At 40.1% G+C, this 18940-nt stretch overlaps 1 protein-coding gene across 1 annotated transcript in view; it reads right to left on the bottom strand.

Moving 5' to 3' along the window:
• Nucleotides 1–18940, bottom strand: part of KIAA0825 (KIAA0825 ortholog) — a 406891-nt gene that overhangs the window by 190069 nt on the left and 197882 nt on the right. Inside the window, exons 19-20 of the mRNA XM_032335741.1 lie at nt 15560–15718; nt 13657–13751 (exon numbers count right to left, since the gene is read on the bottom strand). Of these exons, the coding sequence (XP_032191632.1) occupies nt 13657–13751; nt 15560–15718 (254 nt within the window). The remainder of the gene's footprint in view (nt 1–13656; nt 13752–15559; nt 15719–18940) is intronic.

The raw sequence follows: 18940 nt of genomic DNA, 5'->3' as shown, positions 1-18940 counted from the left end.
GAGGCCATCTCAGACCAGCCAGTTTGCAGCAACAAACCTGAACACACTTAGTTGGAAGCATCACTACCTCTCTTGGGCATTCCCATCACTATCAGGCAATTCTACCATCCTTGGAAAAGCCGAAGCACTGAAGAACCGTGCACAGCCCCAGGACAAGCTGCAAGTACACCGAGAGATTAAGAGCAAGACAAATCAGGTGCACTTCTCATACTTGACCAAGGCCAGTATTAAACTCGCACAGCTTGTCTGAAGAGCCATCAATCATGTACCAAGAGTGCCCTCATGAAGGTATGTCCCATCCAAGCCATATAAATAGAAGGCAAATAGAATTTTACTGACAGACTACAAGGCCATTTGATCTATGAATTATACAGGCCCTGCAATTGCTTACACATGCCTGAAAACCTTCAGGGTTAGGCGAGGCCAAGGATTCAAAAGAAAGAATCTGCAACTCTTAATATTCTTCAGTGATAAACTGAAATAGGACAGGTGCCCCTTTCTCCCCGTACCATTCCTTACTCAATTCAGCATCTGACTTTGTCCTCAGCAGCCTACCATTCATTGTGCCTACATGTTGTGAACAGAATTTATTTAAAAATGAAAAAATGTAGTAGAGAGACCATTACCCTAGCTGAAATATCTCTGTTGTGGTACTATCTACCTCAAACCCTCTCACTAGACTGCCTCTCACTTGGCTACCTGGCTGACTCAGGTTCAACGGTCAACACACAGCTTAAGTAGGACCATGTCCTGGGTGAATTTGCCGAATGCTCCAGCATTTAAGTTAGCTCTGCAATCTTCCACTGTATTTCAATGGTAACTTGCGTGAACCTTTAGTATAGCTCCAGCCACTGATTTTTTTTACTCTGTCTTCTCCACTAGATTCTGAGTTCCTTGACAGCAGGGGCTGTGTCTGGCTCATTTCTTTATCTGCTACGCCTAGAATATTTGATGGATGGATGAATGAACAAACAGTCACAGACCCATCTATTTACTCGAAGTCTTGCTGGACTGAATAATGGGATGGAAGTGTTCTTATAATCAACACAGTGTATTTTGCGGGTTATAGAATACCTTACTTTCTTTGCTGCCAAATGTATTCTCTGAATAGCGAAGTAACGAAAGTCTGGGTTGTCCTTTATGATCTGGGGTGAACTTCAGTCCTGGTCAGGCAATGAGGAGGAGCCTCTGTCCCTGAGAACCAGTGTTCAGATCAAGTTTCGTCATGGGTGCTGGTACACTCAACTCAGAACCCATGTCTATATCCTGCTTTCTTAGTAACTCAAATCTATAGCTGAAAACAGGAACAGGTAGACAGACTCATGGGTTGACTGACTGTTAAATATTGGCCCTTTCTGGTCACACCTGTCCTGCCTCAGATTCATGAATAACCAGGCTTCAGCTTCCTGAGTTTACCTTCTACCTTGAGCCCAGACCATGCATCATACAGCCAACACCTGGTAAAGAATGTTCTAGACCTAACTTTTCTCATTTCTGCTTTTTCTCCTCAGTCCTCCCTTCCCTCTTTTTACAGTTATCTGGACACTTAGATTGTGCCTTACTATTTTATCCCTGGCCACAAGTTTTTGTTCTACCTTACTCTGGCCTGTGCAAAGGAGAGAGCCAAACAATAGCTCAAAAACAGTTTTAACGCATACTTATAGAGCGTATTCTATGCTCCAAGCTTTGTGCCCAAAACTTACTGAGGTTAACTTCTTTGATCTGCACATTCATTAAGAAACATGCTGATATGATCTCCATCATGCAGGCAAGAGAAAGGAGACTCGGACAGAAAGACTCGAACCACAAATTGCCATACTTCAGAATGGGCAAAGGGATGGTGGGATTATAAAAAAAGGCATCTGTGAATGAAACACCGAATGAAGGAGGCTCTGAAACTGGGGCTAAGGAATTTGGGTTTGGTGCAGTAGGCAATGGGGAGCCACCATTAAGTTTCAAAACAGAAAATATTTCTGTATATTTCATTCTACTTTTATCTCTTTGAATATTTGGTAATTTATACACAAGTTTGCCCCTGTCCTTTTATTTACCACCTCTATCCTAGCAGCAGCAGGGAGTAATCTGCACCCATGTGACAGTGTAACATGGAAAAACAAAACCAACCCAGAGAATCCGGAAGGGCTAGCTGAATTGAGCTGTAATTATTTGGCATAACACTCTAAGTTATTCAAAACAAAAATCACATCTTTGATTTGATGAATGACAAAAAACAGTCTGGTGAAAATGTAGAACCCATGATGGTGAACACAGACTCCCTCTTCACAGTGAGATGTGAAAGGAGGTGTTTGTTGTGTACACGTATAGGGAACCAGGAGAAAAGAGCTAAACAGAGGTGGTGGCATTAAATTATAGACACACTCTTTCTGTATCCTGAAATGATAATGCTATTCTCAAGTGGTTTTGATAATGATGGAAAATGTTAAGGAGAAAAACACACTAATTGAGCTGAGATCAATGGACTGGAAGTTAAGGTGAGAGAAAGCAGGCCATCTAGCCCTCAGCAGATGGGGCACTGGCTTCGAGAGGGACAGAGCTCAGGGACAGAAAATAACGGTGTAAGAAACAGGCAGGCCGGGGGCGGGGTGCTTCTGCTGTCCAACAACACAGATGAAGGGAGATGGAAACTTTGCAAAGTGATTCAAGATTTCTAGGCTGAGGCTCGAAAAATGTCAGTGCCACAAGTAGAAATCACACGACTCTCAAGAGGCAGTTTTCAGATGAAGGTCACTATGATGTTAGGCCTTCTAGATGAGGTGAGAGTTATTAAAATATTATTACAGTGACAGTCTAAGTGTGTGTGACCCGGAGCCTCATTGAACAATTACAACTGGAGCTACAGAGGCTGCCAAGGCATAGATTTAGAGATTCACGTTGGTGGGCCTAATCCACTCTGAGGACTTGCCTTCAGCTAACAGAACATTTTTCTTTTTTAAGATTTTTTTATTTCTTTATTTGAGAGTGAGAGAGAGAGAGAGAATGAGAGAGAGAGCACATGAGAAGGGGGAGGGTCAGAGGGAGAAGCCGACTCCCTGCTGAGTAGGGAGCCCGGTGCGGGACTCCAGGATCATGACCTGAGCTGAAGGCAGTTGCTTAACCAACTGAACCACCCAGGTGCCCCTAACAGAACATTTTATTAAAATAAAATTTGGGGGACGCCTGGGTGGCTCAGTTGCTAAGCAGCTGCCTTTGGCTCAGGTCATGATCCCAGCGTCCTGGGATCAAGTCCCACATCAGGCTCCTTGCTCGGCGGGGAGCCTGCTTCTCCCTCTGCCTCTGCCTGCCATTCTGTCTGCCTGTGCTCGCTCTCTCTCCTCTCTCTCTCTCTGATAAATAAATAAAATCTTTAAAATAAATAAATAAATAAATAAATAAATAAAATAAAATTTGGGGGGCACCTGGGTGGCTCAGTGAGTTAAGCCTCTGCCTTCGGCTCAGGTCATGATCCTAGGGTCCTGGGATCGAGTCCCGCATCGGGCTCTCTGTTTGGCAGGGAGCCTGCTTCCTCCTCTCTCTCTCTGCCTGCCTCTTTGCCTACTTGTGATCTCTTTCTGTCTAATAAATAAATAGAATCTTTAAAATAAATAAATAAATAGATAGATAAATAAATAAATAAATAAATAAAATTTGGATGTTTTCCCTGAGGGATACTCTCACCTCTCCCCGCATTGTATTATACCTTGCCTTCACAAATTTTATATTATTTGCCCAGGCTTGAATGCATCTGATTTTGAGACGTAGGATAATCCCTTAAAGCCAGAGAAGTGACTGAGTTTGCTGCAGAAAAAAAGGCAGAAAGGATAGAGAGAGTGTGAGAACAAAAGGACCAAGGCCATGAAGACTGTAGCAATATCCAAGGAAAGAATAAATCAGAATACCTATCTTAGGAGGAATGCCAGAAAGGGATATAGATGTAATTGGGGATGGGGGCAGAGGAAATAATCAAAAACAGGGGGGAAAAATCTTAAGAAAATCACAATATTGAAGAGGCATACTCAATATGAAGAGAAATCAAAGACTCACACATAGACATGAACTCATTTCAGAATGACAGGGGTGGCAGGAATGGTGAAGGAGATGATGACTTAAAAAAAAAAAGTATCCAGGGAGAAAAAGGGGGAGAAAGAATCCATCTAGCCTCAAATTTCTCCTAGGCAGTACAAAACACAGGAAGACACAATTTCTTTATAAAGTTGAACATAAATATATTACACAATCCAGCATTCCCATCTCTAGGTATTATCCAAGTGAAATAAAAACCCAGGTTTGTGCAAAACCTACACACAAATGGTTACAGAAGCTTTGCTTACAATCACCGAATACTGCAAACAACCCAAATGTCCTTTAACAGGTGAATGGATCAACCAACAATGGAACATTCTTACAGTGGACTACTATTCTATGGTAAGAACAAACAATTGCGAGGAATTTCAAATGTATCATGCCGAATAAAAGAAGCCAGATTGAAAAAGTGACATAATATATCATTCTATTACTAGGACGTTCCTGAAAGAAGAAACCTTTAAGGACAGAGAACAGATCAGTAGTTGCCAGGGATTGAGACAGGGGAGGAATTGACTACAAGGGAATCTTTTGGAGTCATTTTGATAGTGATGATTGTTAAACAATTTTATGCATGTTTGAACTCAAAACTATACACCAGAAGTGAATCTTATTCTATGTCAAAAATAAACACACACACACATACACACACACACACACACACAGAACAAATCAATTGAAAAATAGAGGTTATAACCTACGACAAAAAAGTGACCAATGGAAGGGCAAAATTTTAATTTTATTAGAAGAGCTTGAAGAGGAGGGGATAGGAGTAGGTAGTATAACTTAAATTCTGTATTTTTAGTTGCAAGGAATCAGTAATATTAAGTTGTTAATTTTTAAAAAATTAGCAGTGGAGTATATTCCTTAGATTTGTCAACTGACAGAAATAAAAAGAAATGGTTCAAATGGTTATAAGTGAATGGGATTTCTGTGAGGAGAGCTTTTCTATTTCCTATCTTCTTCTACCATTTGAAATAATACATGAGCATGTATTGCTTATAGCTTATTACAAAATAAATTTCAAAGTTTATCAATACAGATATTCTGGATACAAAAATATCTTGATTAAAAAACATTTTTTTTTTTAACCAGATCTCCTATTTTGTGGGGGGGGGGGATGAAATTTAGAGCTGCATCCTCAGGGTACATAAAGGTGAGAATTTTATTTACAATATAAGATATCCCATATCCAATATAATATAGGTATCCTAGCTATTTTCATATACAACAGACCACAAAAGTACTGAAATAATATCATAAATGTTAATATATAAAGTGAGCATTAGTTGTTCAGATTTGTTGTATTTCATTATATTTAGTAAACATTTAAATTTCTTCCATAATTATGTCTTAATGAAAATCTTTTCATTGAGATCATTTCCTGTCTTTATGCTGATACAGTAACATAAACAGAAATACTGTATGGTGACAAATAAGCCTAAAAAGTAGTTGATGGTATTTTCATCTTTAGCCAAACTCCTGGCTGAACCTATGCTAAGACCTTTTGTAGAAAAACATCACAGAGGCTTTGGGGTCTGAACAGAATTTGACAGGGGAACAACTTAAAGAACCGTGATTGAAAAAGGAATGCACTCCATACAAGAAAGTTTTTAATAGCTTCTGATATATTGTAAGAACTCCAAAGTGCCAGTATGTGAATGCATAATTAGGTAGGCGAAAATTCATTACAAAGTGAATTTTGGTTCAACTTGACAAGTGAAAAATTCTCCCATGGCTGCTTTTGAGAAAATTATTATACCTTCCTTTCATCAAAATGTTGCCAATTCTGCGTTTCTGTCAATAGCATTTAACCTGTTTATTTAGGTAGTCTGTTCTCTACTTCATTAAAGTAATGGAGAACTTTATTTAAATCACATTCCTATTAACTTACACAACACATGCTCATATCATCTCACATACCAGAGAACCACTGTTTGCATCCCCATTCTTGTAGCCATGGAAACAGGTGCCACCCACATCTCCTGCTACAGTTAGCATGGGGACAAATGTCCCTAAGCTGTCATTCCCCTGCATTTACCATGTGTTCAGGTCATACATCTCCCAAGCAGACTTTTGGCAGTGTCTGAGAACAATGAAGGTACTAGGTCCAGCCTATTCTTGCAGGACAGGAGACTCTTCAAGTATGTGACCTTAGCTCGTGGAGTTCTCACTGGCCTTGTCAAAACGTTCTTAGAACGACCCTGCCACCCATGACTCTTTCTACCCAATCCTCCTTCCCCCCTCTCCTTTTGCAGCTATCAGATCAGCAACTTGGTCTGAAGGTTCACTTGCCTCCCCTTCCCCCCTCCACTTTATCCTTCATGCGCAGCTCTCCCAAAAAACTTCTTGCACCTCTCATCCTATCTGGGATCTGCTTGGAGGATTTGAACTGACACACTCATTCTGAAGGAATGGTAAGCATTGTTACTCTCCACCTCAAGATCCTCTGAGCCATATCATCTTCCAAGAGAACAGACTGTACCTAACTTTTATGCAAATTAGGAATAGACTTAAATGAGCCCCCAAGCTTCCTTGTGAATGTCTTTTATATTTGTGATGTATAATATCTTTCTCAGCCTCTAGCCACAGTCTCCAACCTGGCCTTCACTCTTTGTGACTACCTTGTCCGTCTACTTTGGAGAGAACTGGTGAAGAGCATGGACGGGAACCAGAATTAGCACTCTGTGCCTACGTTCCTGAGTGCCCTTACTAGGAAAACTAGGGTTATAGGGTCCCTCATTAATAAGGTTATTTTAAGGATCTATAGTTAAATATGTGTATTCAATTCACTTAAATCATGCTAGCCAGGTGGCAAATGCCCTCCACGTTTACCCTCTTTGTTATCATCAGTAGTTTTACACTGAACCCACAGCTAATTAACAAAATTGACCAAAGGATACAAATTTCCAGGTAAAAGGTGAAGATCTAACATATGGAATGGGGATTATAGTTACTACCATATTATATACTTGCAAGTGGCTATGAGAGTAGATCTGAAATGCTCCTCCAACAAAAAGGCTATGGCGACGATGTGCCATGATGGAGGTGTTGGTTACCGCTATGGTGGTGTTCATTTTTTACAGTATGTACATGTTATCAAATCAACACATTACACAGCTGAAACTTACACGATATTATGTGTCCAGGGTTATTTCAATGAAACTGGAAAAAAAAAATCTTAACCAGCAATATGGTGTCGGAGGTAAAGCACCATATATGGAGTCAGAAGACTTCATTCTAAGTTCCAGATGCCACTTATCATCTCTGCCCTTAATGTCTTTTAATGTTTTGCAACCTCACAGGCACCTGTCTCTTATTACCCAGTTCTTGGGAGGATCAGAGAAGATCTGTGGGAATGTACTTTACGCACCGTAAAGGACAACATGTAGAAGTTACCAAATATAAAATGATACACAGATATTGGATTGTTCCATTCACTTACCAAAGCCTGGGCTCCTGGAAATCTTGATCACCGTGTTTAATTTTTATATCCTAAATACACTTTAGACATGCTGCTTTGGGAGTTAAGGATGAGAGGGAAGCCTGCTCCTGCTTGAGAACATGCCAATGAGGGGTAGAGAGTCACTGAGTCTCTGAGGCCTTGCCTTTGGGGCGAGGTGGGAAGAAAAGGGATTTTTAGGGAGCCAGAGCATGACAAATACCCATATTTGAATGCCATGGCTTATGTAATATACGTAATGGCTCGGAGGTGTGTATTTCTAAAATCAGCTTCCCTTTTTTCTTAAACCCACCTCTCCATAATCAGGCAGCTGGCTGCTGCATCCAGAATTTACTGCTGTGAGCAACCATAAACCTCGTGTTAATGGCAGGGCTGCCCGAGGACAGACGCTGCTGAGCGCAGTGTGTGCAGTGAGAGGCCACAGACAATATTTTCTACTCTCCACACACCCCAGGGCACTCACATTATCATCTGATACAGCTTAAAGGTCCTTTAATAATTATTATTATTATTAAAAGCAAACAATCAACTCCACAAATCAACAGCTCTTTTCAAACAGAGTTTCTAATCTCCGTTTCCTCTCAGATGTACGGTTATTGTCCACCTGGAAAGGCCCCAAAGTGATAGCCAGAAATCTGCCACCACCACCCCTTCTGCTGTTCCTGCCATCGTATTTAATTGTGTTTGCTCAACTCGAAGCCAAACTCATATGCAGTATATTTAGATGGTTAAAATAGCAGAGCATTCCTCTGTATTCACAGATTATTTTCAACACCACAATTCTTGGGAATTAGTCTGGAATAAATAAGGTAAAGCAACATAAATTTGTTCCAGTGACAAAGAAAACAATATCAAAATGGCAATCTGGAGATTCGCCATGAATGAGGGACTATACGGTGTCCCTTCTGGTGAACTCTCCTGCAAATGCAATCACTGTCTCATTCGCTAGTGTGGATTTATTTTAAAGTGAGTGAGAAAGAAAGCAAGAAACTAATAGTAAGAAACTGATTCAAAAGATCAATGTACAATCACTGTACTTGCTCTTACATAGCATTAAAGGTAAAGACGTAGAACTGATATATATGTTGATTTTCTGAACCTCGAAGGAGCCTTTTTTCCCCCACAATGGCAAACTTTCTAAATTGAAAAACATCTATCATTAATATATATTCAGGATCTCTCTGAAGTCTCAGCTACTATATTTTTTTCCAAATGCCTTGAAAATCACAAATTTACAAAGGCTTGGTTACTTTTCTCAGCTAACTCTATCTTAAATTTTTCAACATGTATTTTTAGTATCATTTAATAAATACAAACCCTATCACTCAAATGTCAAAAAATTTCTGAATCAAGGAGTAAAGAACTGACTTTGTTGCTAAACAGGTAATGACTTGAACTGCATCAGTTAATTAAAAATAAAGACCAGTGTTCCATGCTTTTAATCTGAGCTAAACATCACATAATAATAAAAACAGGCATTTTAAACAAACAGAGCTTTAACTAGATTTTCATTTAAATTGGAAAATGCAGAGAATGAACATGCACACAGATGACTTTCTTGAGATTTTCCACAGTAGACTTTTCCTATCTACATTAGACTCTTGATCCAACCTCGCATTTAGAGAATGCCAACTTTGTGCTTGTCTGTCAGGGGCTGACTTCTTCTCTGTACTCTTATTTCTCATTTGTCTGTTAATTCAGCAAATATTACTTAAAAGTTATTGTGTGTCCAATGGCTGTTCTAGGTACTGAAGACACGGTTTAAGTAAGACAGGGAAGGTGTTGTTCTCCTGGAGTACATATTCTACCCTAGGAGGCAGGACTAGGAGACAACAACCAAACAGAAAGATCTCAGCCAGTGATAAATCAATTAAGAAAACACAGTAGAGAGGTGCCTGGGTGGCTCAGTGGGTTAAAGCCTCTGCCTTCGGCTCAGGTCATGACCCTGGGGTCCTGGGATCAAGCCCTGCATTGGGCTCTCTGCTCTGAAAGAAGCCTGTTTCCTCCTCTCTCTCTGCCTGCCTCTCGGGGTACTTGTGATCTCTGTCTGTCAAATAAATAAATAAAATCTTAAAAAAAAAAAAAAAAAAGATTTGTCCTGGGGGATGCCTGGATGGCACAGCTGGTTAAGCAGCAGACTCTAGGTTTTAGCTCAAGTCAAGATCTCAGGATCAGAGAATCCAGCCGTACAATGGGCTCCACACTTGGCATAGAGTCTGCTTGGTATTCTCTCTCATTCTCTCTCTGCCCCTCCCACTTGTGCTGTCATGCTTGCTCTCTCACAGTCTCTCAAAAAAATAAATAAATAAATAAACAAATAAATGATTTGTTCTGCCTTTGGAATCCACCTAGAACCAGCTTGTGGGACGAACAGCGGGATTGTCTCAGATACAGATAATGTTGGTACCACATGTCTGCATGGTCCTTCACATGGTCATCTCTTGTGTATCTCCTGAGTGGCTCACATGCTTATTAGATGCCCCTTCCCTTCTGCCCATTTTCTCAGTCATGCCTCTGCTGCCTGATCTCTGACCTGACACTTGTTCTGAGTCTCACTATTGGCTTAAGCCTAGAAACTAAACTCAAGTGTCTGTAACATCAGGTATAACCTGACTGCTTCACTTAGCACACTAGCTCCCTGATCATTCTTAATGACATTTATTGTCTCCTTACCTGAGCAATGACATGACTGCTATGTGCTATGGGCATACTTTTTAAATTATATGTTTTATTTTCAACTTTCAAAAACACTGCCATGTCCTTTAACATTCTTTTTTTTTTCCCCAAAGATTTTATTTATTTATTTGACAGAGATCACAAGTAGGCAGAGAGGCAGGCAGAGAGAGACAGAGAGAGAGAGGGAAGCAGGCTCCCTGCGGAGCAGAGAGCCCGATGCGGGGCTCGATCCCAGGACCCTGAGATCATGACCCGAGCCAAAGGCAGCGGTTTAACCCACTGAGCCACCCAGGCGCCCCTGTCCTTTAACATTCTTGATTATGTCAACAGTCTCCATGAAGGAGATACATAATTATCATTACTTCACTTTATTTATTTAATTTTAAGATTTTATTTATTTGAGAGAGAGGGAGAAAGCATAAGTAGGGGACTGGCAGGCAGAGGGAGAAACAGGCTACCTGCTGAGCAGAGAGCCCAACTCGGGGCTCGATCCCAAGACCCTGATCATGACCTGAGCCAAAGGCAGAGGCCCAACCCACCGACCCACCCAGGCATTCCAAGTTCATTTTAATGATGCGGAAATTCAAACTCAAATAGTTTTAGGTAACTTTCCTAAGGTAAGCTTATAATAGGGACTGAGAACTCAGGAATCCTGCTTTCCCATCTCCATCCTGTTCCAGGAGTGTTCTGGAACACTCTAGGCTTGTTCTCTAGAGAGTAAGTCTAGACGATTTCTACGCTTGAAGTCTCTAGAGGGTTAAGTCCACGGATGGTCTGTTTATGCTGTAAAATTTGAAGACAGGCATAAAAGACTTAGAAGGTAAATAGAAAGGACTCCCTTCTCCTCAACTTTTTTCATATGTGTATTTGAGTTCAGTATTGTTTGTAACACTATGTCCTCAGACAACATTTGAAGCCCCATATACATGCTTGAACCACAGTGCAGGGATAGATTAGTATAAACATTCTACCAAGTAAAGAAAGAAAAAGAACAAGTTTAATTGCCAGGTCTGAGAAAAAGAACTGAGCATATTCAGCAGAACTGCTGTAGGTTTTCTTTTGGCTCTGCCTACCTCCCGAAATCACAATAGTTCATAAGAAATATCACTTGTGGGGCACCTGGGTGGCTCAGTGAGTTAAAGCCTCTGCCTTTGGCTTAGGTCATGATCCCAGGGTTCTGGGATCGAGCCCCACATTGGGCTCTCTGCTCGGTGGGGAGTCTGCTTCCTCCTCTCTCTCTCTGCCTGCCTCTCTGCCTGCTTGTTATCTCTGTCAGATAAATAAATAAAATCTAAAAAAAAACAAATCACTTGTGAATGTAGGGTAAAAACCATAACGCTCATTCTAAAGCTCGGTGTTCTGTTGTCTCACTGTCAAATGTATGGTTTTAGATAGCCATGTTGTCAAAAACCCAATTCACTACTTAAAAACAAAAAAATCAGCATTTTCAAGTAAGTTCAAACAAAAAAGTCTCTTAGAAAAAAATAACAGAAATGATTTCCTTACCTGTTCAATTAATTAAGTCACATAAATTACATTATTAAAATAAATGGGAAAGTCCTAAAAAATAATTAAAACTCTCAGGTGTCCCACATCCTTCTAAGGCAGATTATGTTCATTCACTACAGCTCATAGTATATAGCAGCTTGAAGTGGAATACTTTTCATACCATTCTTTAAGGTTCCAAGGTTCTTATTAAGGTGATAGCCTAGCTGTTACTATTAAATATTCATGACCCTTTTCCAAGAGAAGTGTTTTTAACTGATACTTCTGGCTAAATCTGTGGGAGTCCTTTTCTCCCAGCTGACTCTTGCATGTGCTCTCTCTCAGGGAAAGAGACTTTAGTTAGGCATTTAGGCATTGTCTTAACTGAAATGTATCTAAAGTTTTATACAAAAATAACATGGAATTTTGTAAAAAATTCATCTCAAGTGAATATTATACGTAGCAAATGCAGAAAGGTTTGAGGGATGTGTTGCCCCCGAAGTACAATTTGGTGGATTAGAAACAGCAATTCAAGGCTGAAAAAATTTAGTAATACAGAATACAGTTAACCTACATCAACTCTTGAAATTTTAAAAGAGCAGGAGAAAACTGACTCCTCGTTCCTAGTTTGTTTCCAGATAGATATGTAACATTGTATAAACATTATATAACCACAGACTCAACAGAAGACCTGGTCTCTCCTCTACCACTCCCACCTGATGTCTCCCAGGCAACTTTCAGAGAGGATAGGAGCAGGTCTGGGGGACATTTCTCAACTACTGCCTGCCAGGTGCTGAGCTTGCTGGGAGAAGGCTATCCTTGATGGGAAAGCTCCATTGTTTGGCTTTGTCCATGATGAGTAGGAAAGCTTCATTCAGGAGTGAAATATTAGGAACACCACTGTGACCATACACCTAAATGACAGGTTTTACTGACAATAAAGCTGCCTTTTTTAAACCTCTATCTGGGAAATTATTGGAAATACCAGGTATCTCCCCCCTTTGTATTTTCTCATATGTACCCAGATTTGTCAAGGATGATTTGACGATTCTATTACGTCACAGTCATTATGGTCTTTCAGGAAAAAATGGTATTTAATATTTGTATTGAAAAGATATAGAAATACAGTCTACATCATAAAGATTATATAGAGAATACTTCTCATACTGAACTATAAGCAAACAAATGATACTTGAATAAAAAAGTTGCACACATATTTACCTTAGATGAAAATGTCATACCAGATAGAGAAATCCAATTTTTAAAGATTACACCTTTTGGTTTTCAGTCAAGACTTTGAAGTATTTTAAAATCCTTGTTAATAGATCCAAAATATAAAGGAAATATTTATACTTTCATACAAAATAAATTGCATGTGTAGGTTCCCAGGCAAAAATCACGGTACCATTTTATTAGATTGTCCTGGGCTGTGTGTGTGTATGTGTGTACATGCATGCATGTGTGTATGGGTGTGTGTATAAAATAACATGTAACAAACTATAGCAACAAAGTACCAAAATAACTGGCTTCAAAGCAAAAAATTCAATCATGATGATTTTAGGATATGTTTCCCTGATTAGACTGCTTGATTTGGCTTGGCATTTTTGTATGCATTCATTAAATTATTATCAACAAATACAAAATAGTACAAGGACATTCAAGTTGATAACTTTTGGTGTGCACAGTGCAAAACTATTATAAACACGAAGTCAAACATATTTAAAATTTGGACTAAAACGGACTAATTTCATCTCAGAAAAATTTTGTACTGCCTTTTGTAAATACTATGGAAAAACAGCATTTACAGAATATACATGGTATACTTTCACACAGGTCTCTCTTTATGTAACTAATATATAAAGGATATATATATATATATATATATACATATATATATATATATATATGCCCTTTTCCCCCAACCAGATCCCCCAAATCACAAATCTCATTACCTGTTTTTGAGCAGTACACTGAAGGTCATCTTATCCAGTCCCAGATAATTTGGCAGCAAGTTTGACCAATTCCAGTTCCATTTTGTGATGGCTGACTGTTGATAAATGAGAACACGCTATTGTTAGTTATTAATCAGAGTTAATATGATCAGTAAATTAAAGCTCCAGCTGTGATAGACTAACTAAGAAGGAGGGGGGTCCGGAACAAGGACTTAGACAGATAACATCAATCATGTCCACAGAAGAAGGTTTTTATTCCAATAAGACAGCAATTAATTTATAAATCCATTTGGGGATGTAGTCATTATTTATAAAAATATAAATCAATTTCTTGAGTCGTTATTCTTCCCAAGTGCTAATGGCATTTGCCCAACAAGTTTCCCTGAGAGGGTGACTCTTTGAGAAGAAAAGTGAAATAACTGGCAACTTTTTCATCTATCGAGTGATAGTTTTTATTCCTTAGCACCCAGAAATTTGATGAAAAAAAGACTTAGAAGTGCTATGACTCAAAGTACAAGACACCGCTTAATTAGAGTGTGAAAATAATGATATTTTTGGTTAAGAAAATAATTTAAAGGGGAAATTAGAACAACCTGTAAATGTAAATAACATTCTCTTTTCTCATTTAGTAGGTAATTTCACAACAGAGTAAGGAGAAAAATTGCTGTGAAAGATAATCTCATAATTCACAACAGAATAAAACATGCCATTTATTTAAACACAGTGAGGCTAATTTAACAGCTACAATGATTATTTATGGTTTGGAGCACTCTAATGCACAACATAGAGAAGCAGCCAACATACTCAAACTTACACAATATATTTGGTTTTCAAGTATTATAGATGCTTGCATTCCTTAAAACTAAACAGTTTTGATAATAAGAGTCCAGGCCAATGTTTAAAATCCTCTAAGAACTATGCCCTGTCACCTGCTGATTAATGGAGCACCACAATCCTGTCATAGAGCAGGAGAATTCTGCCCCAGGTTGTCAGCATTGAAGGTCTTATTCTACTACAGTATTGATGAATGTAGACTAGGGTTTTAACAGGCATGGCAAAAATATTATCTGCATCCCGAATTAGGCCATTGTTTTAATTCTTATTTTCCTCAGAGCTCTAGGTCAAGCAATCCTTCTCTTCTGCCCTGTTGGTTGGAAGCGTCTGTCAGGAGACTTTTTCCTTTTTTATTCACCAAGAGAATAAACAAAGCAAAAACAACTTTAGATTTAAAATGCTTTGGCTTTAATTTGACCTTTTTAATGTAATGATTGAAGTAGGTAGCTTAAACAACTGCATATTCTGACATTAAAAACGTGTGGTATTTATTACATTACCTTTATTCCAAATATCCAGACTTTAAGATCATTTGCAAATTAATTTGAAATGCAGGAATATGTTTAGAATTATAAAAAGGGAAATCTATCTCATGCCACTTAAAATAGGAGCTCGAGGCTTTATTTATAATTAGTTGTAAACTCTTATTATTTCTCTGATAAGTTAGATAAATTCATAAAAACTGCAAGGCGTTGAGTGGGTGGATTGGGGATAGGGGCGAGCAGCAAGGGAGGAGACCATTACGAAATGCCTGCTTTTTCAGGCCTTTTCTAGACACAGCCAAACAGATGTTCCCTCTGCCCATGGTGAACTGACCTGGTCAAAAGTTAAATTATACAGACCAAACATATGAATCAGTTTGACAAAGAGAAAGAAGATAAAATAACTTTTCCAAAGTCAATTCATGCAGACCACATAAATAAAGACCACATAAATAAACAAGGCCCTTTGCTTCCCGGGGTGGGGGGAGGGAGCTTATAAATACTCAAACACAAAGCACTTTTTTCTTTTATTTATGTGAAAAAAAAAAACCCACACGTTTAAGTTAACTTTACTATTTTCCACATACCTGATCTAGCATGTTTTCACTAAATGCCTTGTACACCTGGAAAGGGTTAAAGGCAGAAGGCTGATCTTCCACACTCCTCAAGGTCGTCTTTAAAGGTCTGATGGGTAATGGCTTTTCCTCTGAACCATTCATAGAAAACAGCTGTTCTTTTAAATATTCCTTCAAGGGGAAAAAAAAATTACAAGTCGTGATAGTGGGAAGCATATATTCTCTTTAAAAATACACTGATCAATATCCAAATCTACCCTTTCAGCACATTTGCTCGATTACAGTATATTACTTGCCTCAGGACAAAATACATTTTCAGAAGAAACATAGCAGAATACCAATCAGCATTGCAATAAACCCATCAAAAACAGGTTCACCTAATATACAGGATAGATCGGAAAATCATTTAACAAATTCTCACATAATGAATGTATGCTTGATATATCAGAATCTTTTAAACAGGCATTGTCTTCTTATGGGTTCACGCGTTAACATGTCTGGTTACCAAAACTTAACTCAGATGCATGATTCCTCACAGTACAAGATTGCTCGTTCATTCACTAAGCGCAGTTGTTACCTACTCTCTGCTCAGCAGAGTGCTAAGTACTTTGCTATTTCACTGCAATCTTCCTTTATGTAAATTAATTATAATTCAAACTTCTAAACTCTATTTCCATGCTGTGGACTGAAAAAATATCAAGGTTCAAATGAAGCTCAATGTATGTAATTCTAATCCCCCAACTGCCAGTGGCAGCCTGGGCAAAAAAGTTAATCTACTGCTTTATATTTCCTTTTCCATTCATAAGTAAAAAAGGTGAATGATCTTAATCTGTTATTAGACTCTTTCTGGAAGACGACCATTAAAATGACGTTAAGGTTCCTGTGTAAACCATCAAATACTTACTATTAGTAAGTCATTTAAGAAATTAATATAAAAATTCTCCAGTATGTCAAAATATAACTTTTTCTTCAAGAGTAGGACCAGAGAGAGAACATTAGAGCTGAAAAGAACTTCAGAGGTCATCTGGAAAACCCTTGCTACTTGAAGTCTGGCGCCCAGACCAGCCCAGTCAGCCTGGGAACTTGTTAGACAAACAGAATCTCACCACCCCAGGAGACTGGCAGGCACGTGAAAGTTTTTGAGTAACTCTAGCCCACACCACATTCTGCAGTTGGCTCTGAAAGGTCACAGATGAGCCTGAGGTTACACAGGGGTGAGTGGTAGGATCTGAGTGAGGAGCCACGCCTTCCATCTTGGTGCACTGTGCTTTCTCCTCTACCTCTGTAATATAATTTCCTGAACAGAGAACGCCCACTGTACTCATCCAGGAAGGTAAATTTTAGATCCTAAAATCCTCAACATCAAAAGCAACCACTACTTAACTATGATAATCACTTCTTAAATTTGCTCATTGTGGACCACGTCTCCTTAGATGAATTGTGTAGCATCATCCACACACAGAAGACTCCTAAGTATTATTAGATTAATAAAACCACCAGAAAAGAAGGTTATGTCTAGATTTAGATTTTTTTTTAAGATTTTATTTATTTATTTGACAGAGAGAGATCACAAGTAGGCAGAGAGGCAGGCAGAGAGAGAGGAGGAAGCAGGCTCCCTGCTGAGCAGAGAGCCCGATGTGGGGCTCGATCCCAGGAACCACCTCAGCCGAAGGCAGAGGCTTTCACCCACTGAGCCACCAGGCGGGGTGATTTAGATTTTTATACAAAAATAAAATTTCTCTCCATTATGGTTTCTGAATGTAAAAATTTAAAAAGGAGTAAAAGATTCTAACAAGAACAACTGCTTTGTTTGCTAATAACAATCTGTTTCAACTGAGTTCCCCTTACACCGCTACATTTGGCTTTTTTGTTGTCGTTGCTCCACAATTCAAGAAAGATCAAGTGCTATGTTGCAAGTTGGGAACACAACGGTGTTTTCTCCCTTCTTAATTTCGCTGACCTTTCCACTATCTTGTCACTCTGGTCACCACCCCTTCTCAAAAACCCGATTTTTTGTGCTGTCGCTTTAACCGGATTTACTGCTAAGGTGATTTATTTCTTTAGAAAAGAGACGTTCTTCTTTGAACATCCTTTCTTAAACCCCCTCCCTGTGCAGTTACATGCGTATTTCCCTACCCGCCATTTCATGAGGTCCCATGACCTCAACTACCACCCTCAGCGAGGCCACCAGAATCTCTAAGCAGGCCTCCCTCGTCTTTGCCCGTGGCCGGGTTCTTCAACTACCCACCGGACTTCGATGCTCCGACATCCCCCCGTATCTCAAACACCCACACTCTTCAACCCCTTTCCTCGCGTAATTCGCTAGGACTCGGTGGCACACTCAATCGGCCCCTCGCCCAGGCCTGCGCTTGTAAATGCCCGCGTATTTATGCTCTCGTTTTAAGCACATTCAGCAGGTCCCCTGAAAACGCCCAAGACTCACAGCTCGGCCCCGCAAGCGACCACGCCTCCCGGCGCAACTGCGCCCCCCAGCGTCACGGCGCTTCCGTGGAAACGGCGTTTCCGTGGAAACGCCGCGGCGAGGGCGACGCTGGGCGCCTAGTGCAGGCGTTGAGTTTGTCGCGGGCTACCGGCTCTGGCAGTCCCGGGGCAAAGGGCTCACTCCTTTGTCTGGTCCAGCCTCACCTCCCAGGAGGCCACTTCCACGTCGCCGCGAGGCTTCTCCCCGCGCACAGTCAGCAAGCATTTAGCCCGACGAGCCACGTGATAAGCAGTGTGGCCAACCGTAAAGGTACTCGGTGGTAGGTAAAGAAAGATCCTCGCTCGGAGCTCACGGCCTCAGGGGTCCACAAACCCTGCCCGGAAAACAGCCTTTCGATTTCCTGACTAGAACAGGCGGCTGCCAGCCAGGAAATATCCCGGCTTAATTTTGCTTACTGGTGATCACTGATCTTTTTCACGTTAAGGGCTTTTAAGGAGTGGACTGGTCTATCTGGTTGGCAATCTCTCCCAGCCGTGACTGTTCTCAGAACTCTGGGAACGCCACGTTCCTAAAAATCTGAGGGTAATCTTCCTGCAACATCTGTTCCTCAGTAATCACCATGGTTACTTAAGCCCATCTGGGTGGCCATGTGGCCAAGCCAATGAAGGCCATGATTTCACAACGGTGGTCTTTCTCTTAGCCAAGGCCAGGAGCTCCTGAGATCCCCACATAGAAACCCTAAACGAATTATGAGGGACCGTTAGCAAAAGGGAATAGGTTGTGTTACTTGCTAAACAATTATATACTGCGCTCTAGTGCCTCAGGGACAGGGCCATTTCTCCTAACAGCAAATCCCTCACACCCTCTCAGGCGATCATTGAATGCACTATTACATCACCTGTTTATTGACTGGTTGATTAGCTCTAGGAAAGCCAAGAAACAAAATTTAC

The sequence above is a fragment of the Mustela erminea genome, chromosome 3 (genome assembly GCF_009829155.1).
Source record: "Mustela erminea isolate mMusErm1 chromosome 3, mMusErm1.Pri, whole genome shotgun sequence".
NCBI classification, from domain to species: domain Eukaryota; kingdom Metazoa; phylum Chordata; class Mammalia; order Carnivora; family Mustelidae; genus Mustela; species Mustela erminea.
This window is presented reverse-complemented; position numbering and strand designations above follow the sequence as displayed.